Source organism: Gambusia affinis, linkage group LG05 (genome assembly GCF_019740435.1).
Source record: "Gambusia affinis linkage group LG05, SWU_Gaff_1.0, whole genome shotgun sequence".
Classification (NCBI taxonomy): Eukaryota; Metazoa; Chordata; class Actinopteri; order Cyprinodontiformes; family Poeciliidae; genus Gambusia; species Gambusia affinis.
In genome coordinates this window covers 25,242,700-25,262,051 of record NC_057872.1, presented here as the reverse complement: position 1 = coordinate 25,262,051, position 19,352 = coordinate 25,242,700, and the positions used below count along the sequence as shown (strand labels likewise).

General features: G+C 37.2%; 1 protein-coding gene across 1 annotated transcript in view; it reads right to left on the bottom strand.

Moving 5' to 3' along the window:
- LOC122831672 (glutamate receptor ionotropic, kainate 3) overlaps window positions 1–19,149 on the bottom strand; it is a 120,511-nt gene extending 101,362 nt beyond the window's left edge. The window contains exon 1 of the mRNA XM_044118043.1: window positions 18,287–19,149. Within this exon, the coding sequence (XP_043973978.1) occupies window positions 18,287–18,401 (115 nt within the window). The 5' untranslated portion in view covers window positions 18,402–19,149. The remainder of the gene's footprint in view (window positions 1–18,286) is intronic.
- Window positions 19,150–19,352: the final 203 nt, after the last annotated feature.

Below are 19,352 nucleotides of genomic sequence, written 5' to 3'. Positions count from 1 at the left end.
GTTTGTCAACGTAGATAGATTACATGTCAGAAAGCACAGGAAAAATGGCAGAAAAAATACAAAAGACAGTGAAAACTACTTTTAGAAATAAAAGAAGGAAAGGAGTACAACAAAAAACCCTCCATCCAAATGCTAACAAGGGTAAAAGCCTAATGCTGGGTAAGAGTTTGGTCAAAAACAAGCCTGTGGCCACAGTCATCACATCGTCTGTGAAAAACAAAATACAAACTGGCATTCGCTTAAATGCAATTGCACACATCATAAAGTGGGCAAATTATTTTACAAAACATGAAAATTTTCTTTGAACGTTGCTGCACGAAAGCGAAAGACTTCAACATTGGTGAAGGCAAAGAAAAATGTCATTTTCTGTGTCTTGATAAGAAGCTGCTGAACTGAGTAACTGGAGGTCATCCAAGCTATTTGGTAAGTGAAAAGCTTATTGCAGGGCATAAAGGTCCATCTACCCCGGTACCCAGTGGCAACATCATATGATCTATAATATATTTCAATGACATGACCATCTCATACATTTGATGATAACTTGTGTTAGAAATGTAAATGTGTAGGCTATCAATGTTAGGCTTATGTAATTATTAATAATTATGTTTATCAGTTTACTATTAATTAAATTATTCTTAAAGTTTTGTTTTTTATTTGCACCAATTCCAGTATCTATAAGCCAAACTTGTAATTCTCTGAAGACTGAATTAAAGGCTTCAAGCAGAAAACTCCTCACACAACAAAGAATTGTTACAAACACTTGTCTAGAAATAAGAATCTATGTACAAAACATCTCAACTTTACTGCTGAAATATACCATAAATACATCTCTTCACCTAGCTACCAACCTGCTAGCTAATGAATAAGAAAAATAAAACATAACAGGTAAACTTTCCAAATAAATTAATGAACAAACAATGATGAACAAAATGAAAAACTGAAACATGACTCTAACTAATAAAATAATTAAAAACAAAGAAACAATGAAATGAGACGGATGAGGTGGGGGAAACAAGAGTGGGGTGGTGAAAATGGCTAATGTCAGTTTTAGGGACACTGCCCAGATCCACAGGAGCCCACCACCACCACCAATCATAAAACTCAAACATAAAATTAGACAAAGGAAGCATGGTTTCAGGTTCTGTACTGTATGACAATGGAGTGAATGAGTATGAAGAAAACAGGGAAGAAGAAGGGAGAGTGGAAGAAAAATGGAGAGGAACGCACAGCTTTAGTTTTAGTGCGTTGTTTTAGGTACAAATCACTTCAAACAGTTTGCTGCATTAAAGCATAAAGAGTCGCAAAGAACAATAATAATCAGAGCACGCAATTAGCAACTCTCTTCAGCTGATAGTACAAACACATGTCATCACAACTAATGTTTCAGTAGGCTAAAAAGAATGTAAGTCTGTTTAATCTTTTTTTTTTTTTTGGTCAAACTGTCAGGAGAAACCTTTAAGAATGAGAACCATGCCCGCTCTGTTTGAAAAGCCCCTTTGAGCCGCTCCAAATGCCTAACGGCTCCCAGATTTACTGTCTGTACCGACATAAATATGTGGTATGAAGCAGCTCAACAGCATCTCAAGCACCTGCTTCATAGTCCAAACAAATGGAATCTGAAATAGTCCATACACACAGACAGAAGTATTCTCTTCTTTGGTGCAAGTAGCATTGGATCTGTGCTCTCAACTCTGCAAATTCAAAGCTTGTGGGATTACAAAGGATCCACACAACCTCAGCAACAAACTATTTCTGCCTCAGCAGCCAGGCAAAAGTGTTTGTAGCCACAAGTCTAACAAAATGAAAAGCTTTTTCTAGAGGCAATGAGAAAATTCAACTCGATGCTACACAAACATCGAACTTTTTGAGCACAGTTACTTTTTTTTAATACTTCTAAATGTGATATGATTAATTTCATCCACATGAGACCACACATGGACCAGTGCTACCTACATAGTTTCCTTATTTGTATTGTCTTGTTTTTTTTTTCCAATGATTACAATGAAAATATGTATTCTGGATAATAATTTAAAAGATATGTTTAATAAGGTGAATAATTCAACGAAGATATATTTGGACATTTTAACCCTTTATTTTATCAACAATGTGTCTTGATTCCACTGTAACCATAACTTTTGTGTCCAAGAGGAAAACTTGTGCAGCAGATTCCTGTATTTTTTATCAATCCAGACATAGTATTCCATTTTAGATGGAGTCCCAGATGGAGTGATGGGGAATTAGATCCAGGAGTGTTACGCTTCCTCCGAGATCCACTCTCTAACTCATTCCTGAGGAGTTCCTTGAGCAGAAGGGTTACTGGTCAAAGTTGCACTCTTTTCCAACACCCTGGAGTAAATATCCCCTGGAAGTCTGAAAAGTATGATCCCAACAATACTTGTAACATTCTCTGTGGTGACTTAACACCACCACCTCAATCTGCCTTTCCATTGATGTATTCTGTTTTTGTTTTTATTCATAGATGAATTACACATAAGTCCTACCTCAAAACTGTCAGCTGGAGTCTCCAAAGACTAACAAATTAATATGAGCTGGAGAATTACAGCTTGATCACAGTGGGATTAGACTCAACTTGAAGAACCTCAAATGTCCCCTGAGGCTAATGCGGGGACATAAAAATAATTGATGCAGTCTATGATGAGTTCCTTACCTCAGGCAGTTCCCTCACTTGTGCTATATGAACCAATAGCAGGGGCTGGAGGTCTCCAAGTTCTAGGCCGCCTTAACATTCAATCTTGTCTTCCACTTCAATAATTATAAATGCAATGATGGCAATTCTTTTCCAATTGCCTTCCTAAAAATTTATATATTGCTCATTTCAGCTGCTGGTGTTGGCAGGTTAAACACATGGTAAAAGAACAACTTCCTGTCAAAAAATAGTGTCCAATTTCCTGCAGCATTGGATTCCATTGAACCTTGCATATGTTTAAAAAACTTTGTGTGAATGATTATAAAATATTACCAAATGATTTAATTTTTTTTTTTTTACACATTTTGATTGTTATGACACATTGATGTCTCAAAAAGCCATACTATTGTGGCTTTAAGCTAATAAGTCAAATATCCAGAATGGAGAAACTTATATGTGGAAAATTATAAAAACCTACAGGGAAGGTTGAGCATCAGGTAGCATGGAATGAAATGGCAGTATGCTGAACACCAAAGCTGGACAGGAGACAATTATGAGGGATTGCGCAATCAAGTGGGTTCCTGACAGTCTGAGCGGGGTCTGATGAGCCACTGTGCCAGAGCTCCGGGGCTTCGAAGCTAATCAGCCACCAAGGAGGGAGGGGCCGGAGGTGTGCGATCGCTCAAACCCTCTATCTCTACGCCAGGAGGAAGGCAATCACCAGGCCATTTCCATGTGCTATTATTCCCACACCCCCCACCCAACCTTCGACTCTGAAATCAAAGTCTACAGAAGACCAGGGAAACACTGGGTGGAAGAAAACTTGGCTGGTGGGTGCAATCATAGGAAGTGCTCAAAAAACACAAAAAGAAAAGAACAAGAGAGAAAAATGTTGGTTCTGTAGAAGCAGGCTCTTTAATTTCTTTAAATAATCATAAATCCAGCGGGAACATAAGGGGAACAGATTGAATGAGACTCAATTGCTTTCCAACAAGCAGCTCATAAGATCCAGGTGATTGGGCTTGCAAATTGAAATGTGCAGCGTGTAATAAAGTGTGTTAAGGAGATAGAAGGTGTGTGGGTCAAGACAGGTGAGAGAGGAGTTCTAATTTTTGCTCTGGCAGGGGATTAACACAATGAGCATATGTTAGGACGGGTCACATTTTCTGTCTGAAAAGAAAAGAAGAATAACTGTGAATGGGGCCAAAACAATAAGGATGGGGAATAGAGAATGGACACAAGAAAGGTGAGAACAAATAACTCATTGTCAAAAGAATAGCAAAAATGTCTGCAGGTGCATACTGCACATATTCTCCAATGTCCCAAAGCACATAATTGGAGGTAATACTCTCCCAGTCCAGTGTTTTAAGTTTGACAGTCACTTAGAGACCCTTTCTCGACTAATAGGCTCCACTCAGAAAAACACAAACATCCTCATACCGGTCTCTTGTCATCTTATCTCTTCCCTCAGTTGTGCAACATTAAAAGAGAAAAAGGGAAAAAAAATCTTTGATCTGTCTTTACACAACAGAATAAAAATTTAGATTGCAAAACTTTAATATAGTTTAACAGTTATCTAAACCTCAAAACTGAAGACATGCACAATTAAAAGGCATTACTTAATCAATGTTTTCTTTATCATTTGTTTTTTTTTAATCAGGACAGTTGACATGCACATCTACGGAAGAGGATTATCGCCACCGAAAAAAACCCCCAACAAATTTTGACTTTAAAGTCAGAATTCTGAGATTAAAGAAAAGTCAGAAAGTCAGAAATCTGACTTTATTCTCAGAATTCTGACTTTAAAGTCAGATTTCTTTTGTTTTGTTTTTTTTTTCCGGTGGCCCTAATCCTCTTCTGTACACATCTGACAGTTGAGAATCTGAAATTTTCTGACTAATAATTAGGCCTATTGCCTTTGACATACACAATATAACGTTTATGCACTGTTCCAGTATATATAAATCAGATATTTTATGTTTGATACTAGCTTTGAGTTTATAGCGTAATACATAAATATGCATTAGGTGTAGCCTGCATTTGGCTCTTTGATTCATTAACCCTGAGTCGGAACGAGAAGGTAAGAACAATGGATGGATGGATCATTGATTTTGTTGGAGAGATTCTTTTAATAAGATCATCATTGAAATCTAACTAAAACTTTAAATTTTATAAAACAAAAAGGAAGTCAAGTTATGCTTTACATGCATTTATCTAATTATATTTTTAGCAGACAACATCAATTATAGACGAATAATGGTCACAACCACATTTAAGCAAGCACAGCGATCCTGAATATTAGTTAAAGCCTTCATTATGTTTTAAATCAACGAAGAGTTTGATTTTCATTAAACCATCTTATTATTCTTTCTACTTAAAACAATACATTTTCAAGATTTCTACATATAAGATTATGAGTCGCAAATTCACACAATCACATGCGCACAGTTTATGCATTCACATATTAAATGTCACTATAAACAGAACCCACTTAACGTGTCTGAATTTGAGTTTAACATTCATGTCTTGTGACATTTCTCACTAAATTGGCATTCAGGAGGCTCATTCAACATTTGCTTAGGCAATGAAAATAATCACCCTAATATGTTGCAGATGCATCATTAATTATGCACGTGATTACTGCAGCATTATTTCAATGAATCCTTTTCATCACAGTGATAACTCTTGGTGATTGCATATTGTTTTGGCTTGCACATATTTTGTGGTATATTGTTAATGCGGAATATTACATCCAAAATTGAAAAATGTCCAACTTTTGCTACTGTCACTGCACTGTGTTGGGTCTAGCCCTGGGCTACATTAATGTTTCCTTGTTACTTCTTTTTATTCAATCAGTATTTAATACATTTGGTAAAAGAAGTACTTACAGTATAAGGATGTGATTTTTTTTTTAAATATAGCATATTCTATAAGATGTAGCCCTTCATGTCATGGAAAGACAGCCGACCTTGATACAGGAAAAAAGTAAAGAAAATTTTAAAGAAAATGGCCTCCTGTCAACTAAATGTTAGTCAGTTGATAAGATCAATCAACTTTAGATTGACTTATTAGTCAATAATGCACATCCCAATTCCAATGTCATTATCTGTTAAAATAGTTTCTTTGGCTGATGTGAATAATTGTATGTAAAAATATATATTTTTTATTTCTCTACCTTGGAGACAAAATGGTGGAGATAATGTTGTCAAACTCAGAGACAATCTCAAACTGTATGGATTTTATATGGAAAACCAACAAACCTCACTGTTAACATTAATGAGTCAAAGTAGCAAAAAAGAAATCATTGACCTCTCCCATCACCACTCATCCATATTCTTTAGTTTGACTTTTTTCAGAATTGTTTTCATTCTTCCACTCCTGGCTCCCTGATTCACTTGCATAACTTTACTTAGACACTTAACTGTTAGACATATCATATACTAACTCCAATCCAGAATACAGAACATGACAATATTATGATTCCAGTTTATTTTCATTAAAATTTAAAAGAAAAATGTGTAAGATATGAAGGTCTTTTGCTTTCAGACAATGAACATTGACTGAGTGTGACATTGAATGTTCATTTGTGAATAATTGTGATGATTAATCGCAAATGATTTTCTTTTTCTTTCCCCAGAGTTAATTATCTAATCATTTAAGGTTCAATTTTAACGCATGTAGTTGTCAGGATCTGTTCCTTTTCTGTGTTTATTTTGAGTTTCTGTGTCTGTCTTGTCCTGTCTCCCCTTGATTGTTCCCAGGTGTTTCTTGTGTCCTTGATTACCCTCTGTGTATTTAACCCCACCTGTGTTCTTTGTTCCTCATTGTGTCTGCCTGGTGCCACCAATGTGAGCATTTGCCCTGTTCTCCTTTGTGTTGCCTGGTCTTTTGGATTTTGATTTTCATTAAACCATCTTATTTATCTCTACCTGGGTCTGCTGCCTCTGCCTCACCACCAAATCATGACAGTAGTCTCAGTGCCCCCAATGTTTAACAATTAGTTGAAATAATCAGAAAGTAGGTTGGACACTTCTACAGAAGTGTCAAAGCAATATGAGGTGCCTGAATCTTCATAAGTGTAAAAAGAGTTTGTGTTATTATTTCTGTAATATTTGCATAGCATTTGAATTAAGGTTTATAGGATTGATGCATCTATGTAATATGTTTCATCTTAAATTTTTTGACATTACAAAAAATATGTGACATGACTATATTATTGATTATTTACCAAAGGCACTTATTTTTTTCAGCTATTAAAACACAACACAGATATCCAGTATTTAAATGGCGGTAGCAAGGAAAATCCTATTGGGGTAAAAAGAAATTTTGCCAGTTGTCGTGGAGTAAATCAAGAAATATATTACATTTTGCTGAGAAACCTTTGAGACTGAAAACTACGATTTAGAAACAATCAGAAGGCTGACTCTTCATTAACTCTCTGTGATAAAGAATTGATTTGACCAAAAAGAGCCTGCTGCTTAATTACAAGCAACAATCTCTCCTAATCAATCTAGTTTTCAACAAATTGGTTACTATGACAGCCATCTGTACTTCTGGAAAAGCAGATCTAAAGCAGTATTTAAACCTACAGGACAGTTAGCAGCATTTCTGGCTCCACATTAAAGGTCCTAATTCATACAAGCGTCACTAACAGCCTTACTACAATGTGCTGCCAGCCTCAAACCGCCCACATCCACTGCTTCCCTTCCCTGTCAACAATAATCTCCTGCTTGTTTCATATGTCTGAAGGTGGCTACATGCCGTCAGCCTGTCTTCACATGAGTCACAGGGGAACATTTTATGGTTAACCACACTGCTCTCCAGAGGCAACCTGGACACAGGATTGTCAGATGAAGAAACACTCCCCAAGACGGGGGGCAGACCCTCAAAGATTGTCTTGCCTCTGCACTCTGTGGGTGCTGAGTGGAATCTTCTGGGTATTGGCTGTGCTAACTAAATTGACATTGGCTTCTAACCTCCAGGCTATCCATCAGTGAAAGGGCGAGCTGAGGCCCTGAGAAGTAACCCTCGAGTCTATTGCATTCCCTTCGGTAGTCGTGGCATTTTTTTTTACTGCCAGCATGAATAAGACGGAGAAAAAGAAGATCTGTGTGAGGCAAAACATGGAAGAAAGAAACGCTCCACTCCTCTCCCCTCTCATATTTTAGGTGATAGCCATTCATTTCTAGTGTTTTTGGCCCGAGGAGGTTTGTCTTATCTGTTCATTCTCTTTCTCGCATGGGGGAAATAGAGGGTGAGTCTTCTCCGGTCTCCTCTCTCACAGTTGATTAGTAACTCCTGCTCTGCCCATACGCTCCAGGGATCCTATGCCAGTTCCCCTTATACATCCCCCTGTTATGCACACACTTCATCCCCACCTCTCCCCCACCTTCAATGAACACTGCCACACACAAATCTCCCTACAGTCATGGAACAGCAATTGGAGGGAATCGCACAACTGAGACCTGACATTTGCGGTTCACCTATAACAATGAGAGCTTGATTAAAAGGGCAGAATGAAATGGTGTCACCCTCCACTCATTGTCCTTAGCCCAAGTTAAATAGGATTTTAAACCTGTGCACTGCAGCTGATACCTCCACTGTCAAATTCTGATTGCTTTAAAGCAGCGAGAAGAAAAGGGACGGCTGTTGCAATGCAGGTGTTTGACTGTATGTAAGCGAGGTGTCTAAGGTGACCAGGTTTACACAGAGCGCCTGGGATGAGATAAGCTGGACGCTTAGCGCAGGAAGGCAAAGCAAAGCTCATATTGCTTCAGTGAATGCTACAGTGTTTGAAAGGCAGCCAAATAAAGCTGGTTTTTATCGGGCATGAAACAACATACAAAAGAAAGGCAGCAAATGCAATGTGGCTAGTTTTAAAATTGGGATCAAAAGGTTCGAGCTAATTAACCAACTAAATAAAAGTCCTCCAGCATCTTCCTTGTACCCGCTGCTGTTTTGTTCTCTCTGCCTGTTTTGCTGCATTATTTTACGTGCCTATAGCGTCTGCAATGTTTGCCAACATACACGGTGTGAGAGTGTGCGTGGGATAAGGGAAGACAAATTACTCTGTGCTGAAATGTAAAAAAAATAATCACCAGATTATCTAGAAAAAAAACTCATTCTAATTAACATTGTTACATTGCAAGCTTGACTCTTTAAGCACAATGCCCTTTCATCAAGCTTTTTTTTCTTCCCAAACTGTTTTGAAATGATTTGAGATTTCCAATGGAGCCCCAAGGGGAACTGAAGTGGGAGTCAAATGGAAAGGACAAGGGCACATAATAAAGACAAATGGCTAGAGCATGAAATTTGATTCATTGCCTTGCTACAGTAATGTTCACAAGGAAATGGCCACAATTGACATGACATGAATTTCAAAACATTGTCAGAACCCTGTCCCCAAAGCCTTCTATAATGACTTTGAATACCTTAAAGGCCCATAGGGAGCTTCAACCCAATTAATGCATTGTATCAATCAAACTGTAAATTAGTATGTCTTTAAGATTAAACACTTCCTCAAGCCTACAACACAGGAAAGCTTTCAAGAAACATGCTGAAGGACACAAGTTTTAGAGATGCATGTCATGAGGTTTTAAATGGGCTGATTGCCTTGTGGCTACAAAAATACATTCTCCATTTTACCAGTGCCACTACATTCACCAGAATAGAGGTCTTTTCCATTCTCTCTGTTTCGTTCTCCCCCGTTGGTGCAGTTCATTTTTGTAGATGGGAACACAGCAATTCCTAACCAAACAACTGTACTGGAACCATTTGGTGAAGGTGCTTTCTGTTACAAAAAAACACTAGCTATCAAGTGTACACTGTAAGTTTGAGCCAAACCTTTGTCTGTAGGCAGGTTTGAAATGCATTGTGAGATGTGATAGAGTAAGCAAACTAACAAAGTCCTGTGCAACTTGAAGCTGTCTTGTCAAAACCATTAGGTCAATTTAAAATAATAATTTTGCCTGAATAGAACTGAGAAATACACTAATGATATAATGCAATTCTCTGTGTTTTCTATGGAGTCAGAACAGAGCTTTTGCTTCTTGTATTTAAATTTGGTACTCTTCCCCCTGAAACATCTGACTAATAAACAAGCTGAATGTTCTTGCATTGATTACAGTGACAAGTTTTACGTTTGCCTTGAGTTTTCTCTGTGTGAAAAGGAAGCTAATCACTCAAAAAAGTTACAACCTAACAAACCAACCAATTAATTGGTACCAAAATAAACCAACTACAGGTGTAAAAAAAAAAACAAACAAAAAAAAACCCTGAAGCTTTTGCTCTGCTTCTCCTTTTGTTTTCTCTGCTCAGATAAATTTAAATCCAAATAAGGACAGCTGCAGCACTTATTGGAAGACACTTCAAAGGCCTTCCAGCAAGCTAGACTGAAGAGTTACGGCCAGTGGCCTTGTCTGTTCTTTTTCTTTTTCCTCTTCTGTTTAGTTGCAGGTGCAGTTGCAGTTTCCCACCTGCTGGCTCCACTGTGTGAACTAGATGTGAGAAAATAACATTTTGTTTAAATTAACTGATTGTAAAACTCACCGAAGAGCATTTGCTTGGGGAAAATGTTATCAATCACTGGATTTGTCTTTTAAATTATACAACAATTGTATAGTTGTTTTTGAGACAAATTCCAATTATTAAGCAAATTAACCTAAATATTTTTTTCAGTTATTCCTTATAAAGTAATGCACATTATTAGCATTCACATTAATACCAATCTTCACTTGCATTCCGAGTGAAACTTAAGTTCCATTCAAAAAACTGGTAACTTATGAATATACAAAGAAAAAGTGGACATAGTTCAATATGTCTTTGTTTAAACATTTACCTCAACAACCACAATCACAATGATTACTATAAAAGTAATTTGTTTGGTATTATTGTTATTCATTGTCAATAACTACAAGAAATGTTTTGCAACAGAATTCAGTTGAGGTTTTAACTTTGCATTTGTACACATAAAACAAATTAGTGTCAAGTCATCACATGTAATTCCTTTAAATAGAAATCAGTCTTTTTGTTCTAACAACATGGGCTGACAGAGGTTTCCAACATTATAATAAACTTACACCATAGTGTAAGTTTATTATAATGATAACGTATGATATAACTATATTGTATGATATAACTATATCGTATAACTATATCATACGTTATCATGGTAATAACTCAACTTCAAATGAAATTGTAAGAAAACATGGCATTATTGCATTGGATTAAATCAGCTATACAACTTTAATAATAATAAAGTTAGATTTATAAAAGTGATAACCATTGCACTTTAAGCTTAAAGAGACCCTGTCTGTGTTTTTTCCCAAATGAACACATTGATAAAGGCTCTAAGAACAGCAGAGAGACTGCAGTTAACAGCAACTAGTTGGGTAGGGGCAGCATTCCCTTAAAGCCAAAAAACAAAATGGTTTCAGAACTAAATTTTACATTATACCATTCCAACATTTTAAAGTATTTTAATTGGATAACATACAAACTTCTACAGTAACCAGAGATTTCTCTTTTTGATTTGAGGACCTGGTCCACTTTCCCTCTGGCGATCACTCCTACACATTTCTCTTGTACACAAAAAAATTAATGTAAAAAAATAAAATAAAATAAAAAAATCAGTTATTGTGAGAAACTTTCATATGTACTGCCCATCACTTAAGTGTTAAGGTACCACTCCTTCAGAATGAAGAGCAGCATTCTGCACAGCAGCTGACTGCAAGGTCACTAGGCAAGATGATCCATTAACCAGCTAGTATCAGTTTGTTGGACTCCCAGTGTTATTCGAGCAGAAGGGCACAAACGGATCACTCTCTGTGCTACAAGCAAGCTTCCCTTCTATCTGTGCAGAGAACTACTCCTCCTACATTTTGCAGCTGTGTGTTGTGCATTTTGCTTGTTTTCCATCACTGGGTACATATGCAAAAGTAAATAATTGATATTTTTTTAAATCTTTAGGCTATGTAAAAAACAAAAACAGAAGTGATTTTTAAATCAGTATGTGTAATAAGTGGCTGACTCTAAACAACGACTGAGAACACTCACCGCTGTTCTCTCCATTTCTATATAATCAAAATAGTAGAGTCACCCCAATACTATGAAACTGTATTTTGATTCAAAGTTCTAGTCTCATCTTCCATTATCAAATATGCTGGATAAATGAAAGGCACACTATAATTTACATGTAAAATGTAAAAAAATCTTTTTCTTGTGAATATTAACATATTTTAGCTGCTTTTCTGTTTCAAACAAAATCAGTTAGATCATGGTTTACTGTTGTTTTCCCCACAACAGAAATAATCAATATATCTTGAAGGCATGGCCCAGGTAAATGCAATAACCAAGGTTTAAGAAGATTGCTTTTTTAAACCGCTAAAATGTTCCAATAGTACAATTTTTAGAGTTTAAAATTGTTCTACTGAAATGCCAGAGTTAGTGCAAGAGTCAGAAGAGATATTTTTAAAACTTCATGGAGTTTAAAGAAATTCAGACCTATCACTCCCCCACTTGCTGCTGGACATGGCTGGTTAGCTGGCTGACAGATGGCTATTAAACTTTTTCCTTGCTTACAAGAAAGATAAATTCAGCTATTTGGAAGTTCTTCCCTTTCCCAAAAACTCCTTCTTGTTCATTGTTTTAGGACTAGAGTTGGCAATCTACCGGTATTAAAGTTGGCAAAATATAAACAAAGCAGACGACTGCAGGATGTCTACCTGCAGAAAGCCCCAGAAGACGTTCAGCAAATATCTCCTAATAAGATTTGAATTAATTTATGCAAAGTTGGAATATTTTACTCAATAAATGTACTTGCCTAATAATTTTAAAATCAGGATAATTAATAAATTATGTTATTTAAATATCAGAAAGAATAATTGTCGAGTATCTGTTTTAAATTAATATAAACATGTGGTACATATTGTAAAACGGTGGTACTTTTACTCAAACCTATCATATTCTGAACATCTTACACCAGCCCAAGCTAATTCATTTATATTTTTGTAATGTCACAAAAAAGAAAATCACAGTCATCAGGAAATCACAGACTTATTTATTTCAATAGGCAGAACCATATGTTTGCAGAGGACCTTTCATTGGTGAGCACCCACTCAGTAGTACGATATGAAAACACCATCTGGTGTGTGAGCATCGGCAAAGATAAGCTAGCTGGGGGTAGATAGGAACCTGGTATGTCACAGGATTACCATACTGTCTGGTAGATCCACTCTATTAGCCCCTGGTGGGTTGGATTATTGGATGATCATTACCATGTGTGACTGAATTTGGAGGTAGGTACTTGTGCTTCCCTGATGGAGTTCAGACTTGTTAACACCTCCCATTACGTGTAGATTAAAGTATTTATGACTATGCATCCATTTCACCTTATCAAGCTTTAATTTTTTTGACTTGGAGTAAAGCTATAGGTTTCTTACATGTCCTTCCTGACAGATAATGTCATGTCTTATGCAAAGTGTAACATTCTCTAGTGTGTTTTAACAGAATCACAGATGAGTAGAGGAGACTGCACATTCAGAGATTAGTTGTTCGCTCAACAAAAAGAACATCTGCAGTTTCTCATCAGCAAGATTGAAGCTAATGATGAGCCACGAGTCCGCTGACAGAGAGAAAGGAATTGGATTGTGTACAAGAGGCCCTGTGAGACCGGACATATGTTTTAGAAAATACTGTGAATCGAATACGGATTTTATAAAGTGTGTCTGTGTGTGTGTGAGAGCTGAGATACAGATGCCTGATAGTGAAGGAAACAGAAAATGGGCCCTGTGCTACTTCTTCCACACTTTGTTTATCCCATCTAGGTTTATACATGTGGATGAAGGAGGCACACGTGGAAGCAGGTAAAGCAACCACACTGTTCCTCCCATTTCAATCTTTACTTTCACTTACAGATAATGGAATTACACATCAAAGAAGCCTCTCTGTGTATCCAATTCTTCTGTGACCTCTACAAGCCTTTGTTCATATTCACCACAACAACTCCCCGGCCCTCTGCGTCCGCCTGCAGCCTTCTTCTTGCTCACTTTATATCTCTGTCAAGGGAGAGATTAAATTTTGATGAAAATGAAATATTCATTTCCACTAAGCAACTGATGGCCATCTTAATTTGATAAAACTTTTGATGCGACATCCTCATTGTTCTTTTTCATCACCAAACGCATCCTCTTCTCCACTCTTCTGACCCAGCTACATCGCTCTCCTTTGGGTAATTCTCCATACAAGCACCTGTTTTGAATCTGGCTTTGTTGAGATGTAGAATTCTAAAGTACCATTACAGCTTGTTGCATGCTGCTGAAATGTGTCTAAATCATTTCAGATGAAACATTTGCACACACCCAGTCGATGAGGATCTCGGGGAGGATGTGAGTGGAGAGTCTGCTGCTTGCAGCTCCCTGCAGACGAGTGAAACACATGAAAACTTCTCACAGCCTTCTCCTGCTGCTTGTGCGGGGATAACAACAAGCCACTGAAGTGCTTCCATGTGTTTGAAGATTTCTACTAAAAGAGGTGACCACAAACCCGATTTATCCCGCTGAAGCTTGCGAGGAGCTCATGCTGCACAATGCGGCTTCAAGTGCTTGCACATTTGTCAGCTCGCATTGAAACTTTGAGGCTGTTTCAAAGACAATAATGAAAGCTGGGAGCGTTGCCTTCTCAAAGCCTTTTTGGAAAATGAAATGAAAAATGTATGCATGTAGGTGTTGTAGGGGAGTAGCGAAGCGTGGAGATAATGAAATAAACATAAAATCATGAGGGAGATTGCTTATGTGGCACTTATTAAGTGACTTAAGTATAAAATAGATAAAGTACCGGTAATTGATTATTCAATAAATCCCTGTCATACAGTGACTAGCCTCACACATAGAGATGTGACAACAAATGATTAATCAGTCTCATCACTGTACTGATAAAAGAAACTGCACATAATATGTGATTATCTTTGTATAATCTATTGGTAACACATCGGGGAAAATAAGTGAGGAACATGTCAGCATTTCTGTCTATAAATGAATTTTTAATGAACTTATCACTATATTTCAGCAACAATCAAAGTGATCAACGTGTGCAAAAAGGCAAAACAGACAAAACAAAACAAGTTATGCATAATAAAGTTTTGAATACATACAGAAAATAAAGTGCAAGAAGGCAAAGAAAGAAACAGTATTCTTCAGTATACTAATACTGAAGTCTATCAGTATTGAAAACTAGTTAGCCCTTCCTATTCTGTTCTTATCAATGCAAATAAATTCATTATATATCCCAGCCAATAGAAAAGATTCTTTTTACCAAGGTATCAAACCACAATCAACCTATGGTTTCTGAAAAGCAAAGAACTCATATTGCTGCAAAAAAATACTATTGGAAACAGTTACAGACGGATCTCTAAACCGAGTGAATCAGTTAGCACTAATAGTGCCGATGTCATTATTCCTTTGACTTCAGGAACCAAAAGAATATAAAATTGTTGTTCATGTGCTTAGGACCACTCCAAAAACAATTTAAATTAACAGGTCCAATTTTTCAATAATGTAATTTATTTCACTCCTCTGGCACATCTGTTATACAAAACTCCACCGCTGAAGAAGAAGCATGTTGACGCTAATTTAAATCTTGTTGCAAAAAAATACAAACAATTGAGCTGGAGAAATACAACAATAATAAGATCAGATTGCACAAGAACAATTAGGAGGAGAAAACAGTTTGTGGGGAAGAATAAGTCAAAATCGCATTACATTTTGATTATTTCCTGTCATACCTAAGCAATGCATGCAGCATCTCTATAAGGAAAACGTCTAGAATTTTTTTATGACGCAAAAAGCTTTTCTGCTGATAAATGTCAGCAGCTGTTCCATATCATTCAAATTTTCTTGCAAATGATTTTTGCATTTCCAATGTGTTTGTGTGCATTACTTGACTTGTTATTAACAAAAGGCTTGAAATAAATGTATTTCCCAAGAAAAATTAATTGTTCTATAAATCATTTCTATTTTCTATACTTGAACTTGCAGTAATGTTATTTTTATATAAACAAATATATCAGAATTAATATGAGGGCTGAAAAAAACGAGTGCATGACATTTCCCAACGGATGATATAATGTGGTTATGGACAGAAACAAGAACAACTCCAATATTAGTGTCCTTTTATCTCTCCAACCATGCAAATTATCTAAAAATATTATTTGTGAAGGGAAAAATATCTTCCCTGCTTCTGTGATCAGTTTTTGTCCTTACAGAAAACGCTCTATGCTCTGCTTAAACGGCTCCTTTATGAGATAGGAGGCTGCAAAACATGTCAGGAAGGAGGGAAAAAAAAGAATTGCAAAGGGTAAGCAGAGGGAAACTAAAGAGAAACGCAGCATGTGAGAGGACAAATACAGTAGAAATGGTCTTTTATTCCCTCCAACAGATAGAAGCTGCTGAATGATACAAAGCAACCATCTGGCATCAACTCGGAGCAATGCACTGTAAAAGCACTAAAATCAATGGCAACAACTCCACCTTGGATGCCCACCATTACCCAGATGGTGTACTTGGAGAACTGCAGGCCACCTAACTCAGAGCAGACACGGCACAGACACACTACCGCCCACCTCGATGAATTTCACTGGTTCACTGGGGTTGGTAACCAGTGCTGAAGAGCAACATTAGCAACACTGTGCTGACTATGAGAGACCCCTCTGTTGGCATCTGCAAAGTGAGTGAGAGACAAAGAACGCCCAAACAAACTACAAATCTAAAAAAAAACAGGAAAAAACCCCCACTAACTTCTCCTTCAGAAATAAATAATTTGTGCACTTATAGAACAAATTTTTACTTTAAGTAATATTACATATGCATTTTGCATGATTTATGCCCACATTAAGCTTATGTGAGAGTAGTTTTTAAAGAAAATATAAGATTCTTGTATTATTTTTACATAGAAAAAAATATATATTAATTAAGCCAGCCGCTTAGCACAAACATTTCCTTTACAAAGATAACAACAAGAGATATGTATTGAGATATGTATTTTGATTATTCTTTTCTTCTCTTTGGTTATTAAGGTGAAGGAACCTTTTCTTGCATCTCTCACCTCTTGGCACACACACACACGTTTACCGCTTCTGCAACACAAGCAATGACAGATCCTATAAAAAGCAATGGTGCTATTGTAGCACATTTCTGGGTAAATTTGTCTTTGCACCTTGACATTTTTTGAAAACAAAGCCTGTCAAATCTATTTTGGGTCTTCATTTCAGCTGCTGCCATTTGAAAAGAAGATCAGAGAAGGAAAAGAAAATGACCCTTGACCCAAACAATTTAAGTTCAGATCAGTAATGAGAAAACTCTTGAATTTGTGCAGTTTCTGAAACATCAATATATTCTGAACACAGTGATATGAAAAATCACAGCTTGCGCTGGGCCTCCCTTAAAAGCTGGATGATGTCTCGTTTTGCACATCACTACACTTCATGTTTTTCATTTCTCTAGATGTAAATGCTAGAAATATATTAAAGATAAAGATAAACAACATTCTTGACTCACTGTCCTCTAAGGTCTATTTATCTTTAACTTGTGCACACCTCACATGTATATCGGTCACCCAAGAGACTTGCAGAGAAATTACTATTTACAATAATAGAGTTGATGATGTGATGTACCAAACAGAGACAATTTCCAGCTCTGAGAATACAAGATATACAGTGCACCAATTAATCTACTTTAAGCCATATGGAAGAAAAAAAGCCCAGTTCCTTTTAAGATGTCTTTCCCAATGACTATACTCTGGCTGTAGTAGTGGCATTTTAATGAGGGAGCTACTGCTACTTTTGAGTAATTGTCCTTACATCATTCCACTAAATGTAAAAAAAAAACTATACTTTTTGTGGCAAAAAAAGATAAAAGAAACATATTGATCTTCAATCTGTCCCTGTCTCTTAGTCGCACACAAGGTTTTATCACATGGCTAGTCTGCGAAACACAATTCTCCCATTGTTTCCTCCCTGAGTAATTTGAGAAAGAAAGCTAAAGAAACTTGGCTTCATCATCTTTTTTTCCTCAATGGTGAGATATACCTGATGGGAACAACTTTTACTTAGTGTTTGTCAATACTTTTTATGCATTTGACTTTAGTGCAAGTATTTAAATCAATAAAAATATCAAAAATGCTTTATACTATTTGGGTTTGCATTAAGAATTTGTGTTTTAAACTTTAGAAGGGTGTTATTTTTTCCTGTTTTTTGGTATCTTTCAAATACAGAAATGCGTCCTTAAAACACATTTCCAGGAGGCAATGTGAATATAGCCGGTGACTCAACACGCTGCCCGTAGAAAATGGAGCACACAAGGCAGAGTGCATAGAGGTCACACAAGCCCACAGTGTTTACTTGCGCGGCACCTGAGTGCAGAAGGTATTCACAATTTACTCTTGCAATGTTACTTATAGGCATTCTTGTTGAGATTATTTCTAAATATTCACACGACCTTAGAGTTTGGTAAGAGGCTGCTCATTTCCAACAATATTTTACTGTGACTCGCGCGTAAATGTGATAATCTGGGAGCAACTTCCAAGGTTACATCCAAACCAGAGTGAGTGCTCGCATGAGAGGATACAGTTAATATGTTTCCAACTTACCAATTCGTATAACATGAGGCATCCCGCAAGAGTACTGAATCCAAAAGAGGAATGCAATCAGCGAAGTCCAATATTCCCAAATCGCACTCCGGGGAGACAGCCAAGTATTTCGCATGGTTGCAAAGTCGTTGGATCCACTTTTTTCTCTCTAGAAATTCCAAAGATGAGTCAGAATTGCTCATGAAAACTGAATTCTACAGAGCATGTGTGGATTTGGGTAAAATGCGACAACTCTGCGCTCATTGTTCTTGGTGCAACATTCTCCTCGGGTTTCTTTTCTTTTTTTCTTCTCACCAATCTTAGAAAGAAAGATGAGGATAAGCCCCCCTCCGTCTCTCGCTAGCGGATCAGCGAAAACACCTGCTTCTGCAGGCTGAAAACAATTACCCCGCAGGAGTCTCTCTGTATACCCTCCTGCACACGGTGCTGTCTGTCTACAGGCAGAAAAGCCGAGCCGAACTCATGCGCTTCGCTGCGCCACTGTGGACGACTAGATCTGCGCCTGCGGAAGTTTGGCTCTCCTCGAATGATTTTGTCTTCGTCAGCTTGCACTGTGATTGTTGATAAATTTCAACATACTTCGGTGACTCAGAAATGCTTCTTGTAGTTTAGTCACTCTAGTCCTGATCGCTTCACTTCTGCAAACTGCTCAGAATGCAGGGAAAGGAAACCCGCTCCGGTCCGGTTGCGCACCGTCATTGGCAAAAGGGAGGTCACTGAGGAATGTCCATCTGTTCAAAAAGATTCTTGCTACATAGCCTTGAATTAACGAACGCTTTACTATGTGTTGGTTTCGGATATAATGCGGGCAGCCGTGTATCTGCGTGCGTCTGACGACCCTGCTTCCACGGTGCCACTAGAGGCACGCGTCGTTACGCATTGCTGTCAACTATGTCCAAGTGTTCCGTGGAGGTGAGAGGGATCCGAATCACCACCCGGTTCTCTACTTTTCTGAATTTGTCGGTGCTTTTGTTTCAGTCCATACATTATTTCTTGTCCTTAACGTGATACTTTTTTTTATTTTTTATTTTTCTATTTTTTTGGTCCGTGCATGTTTTGTTAATTA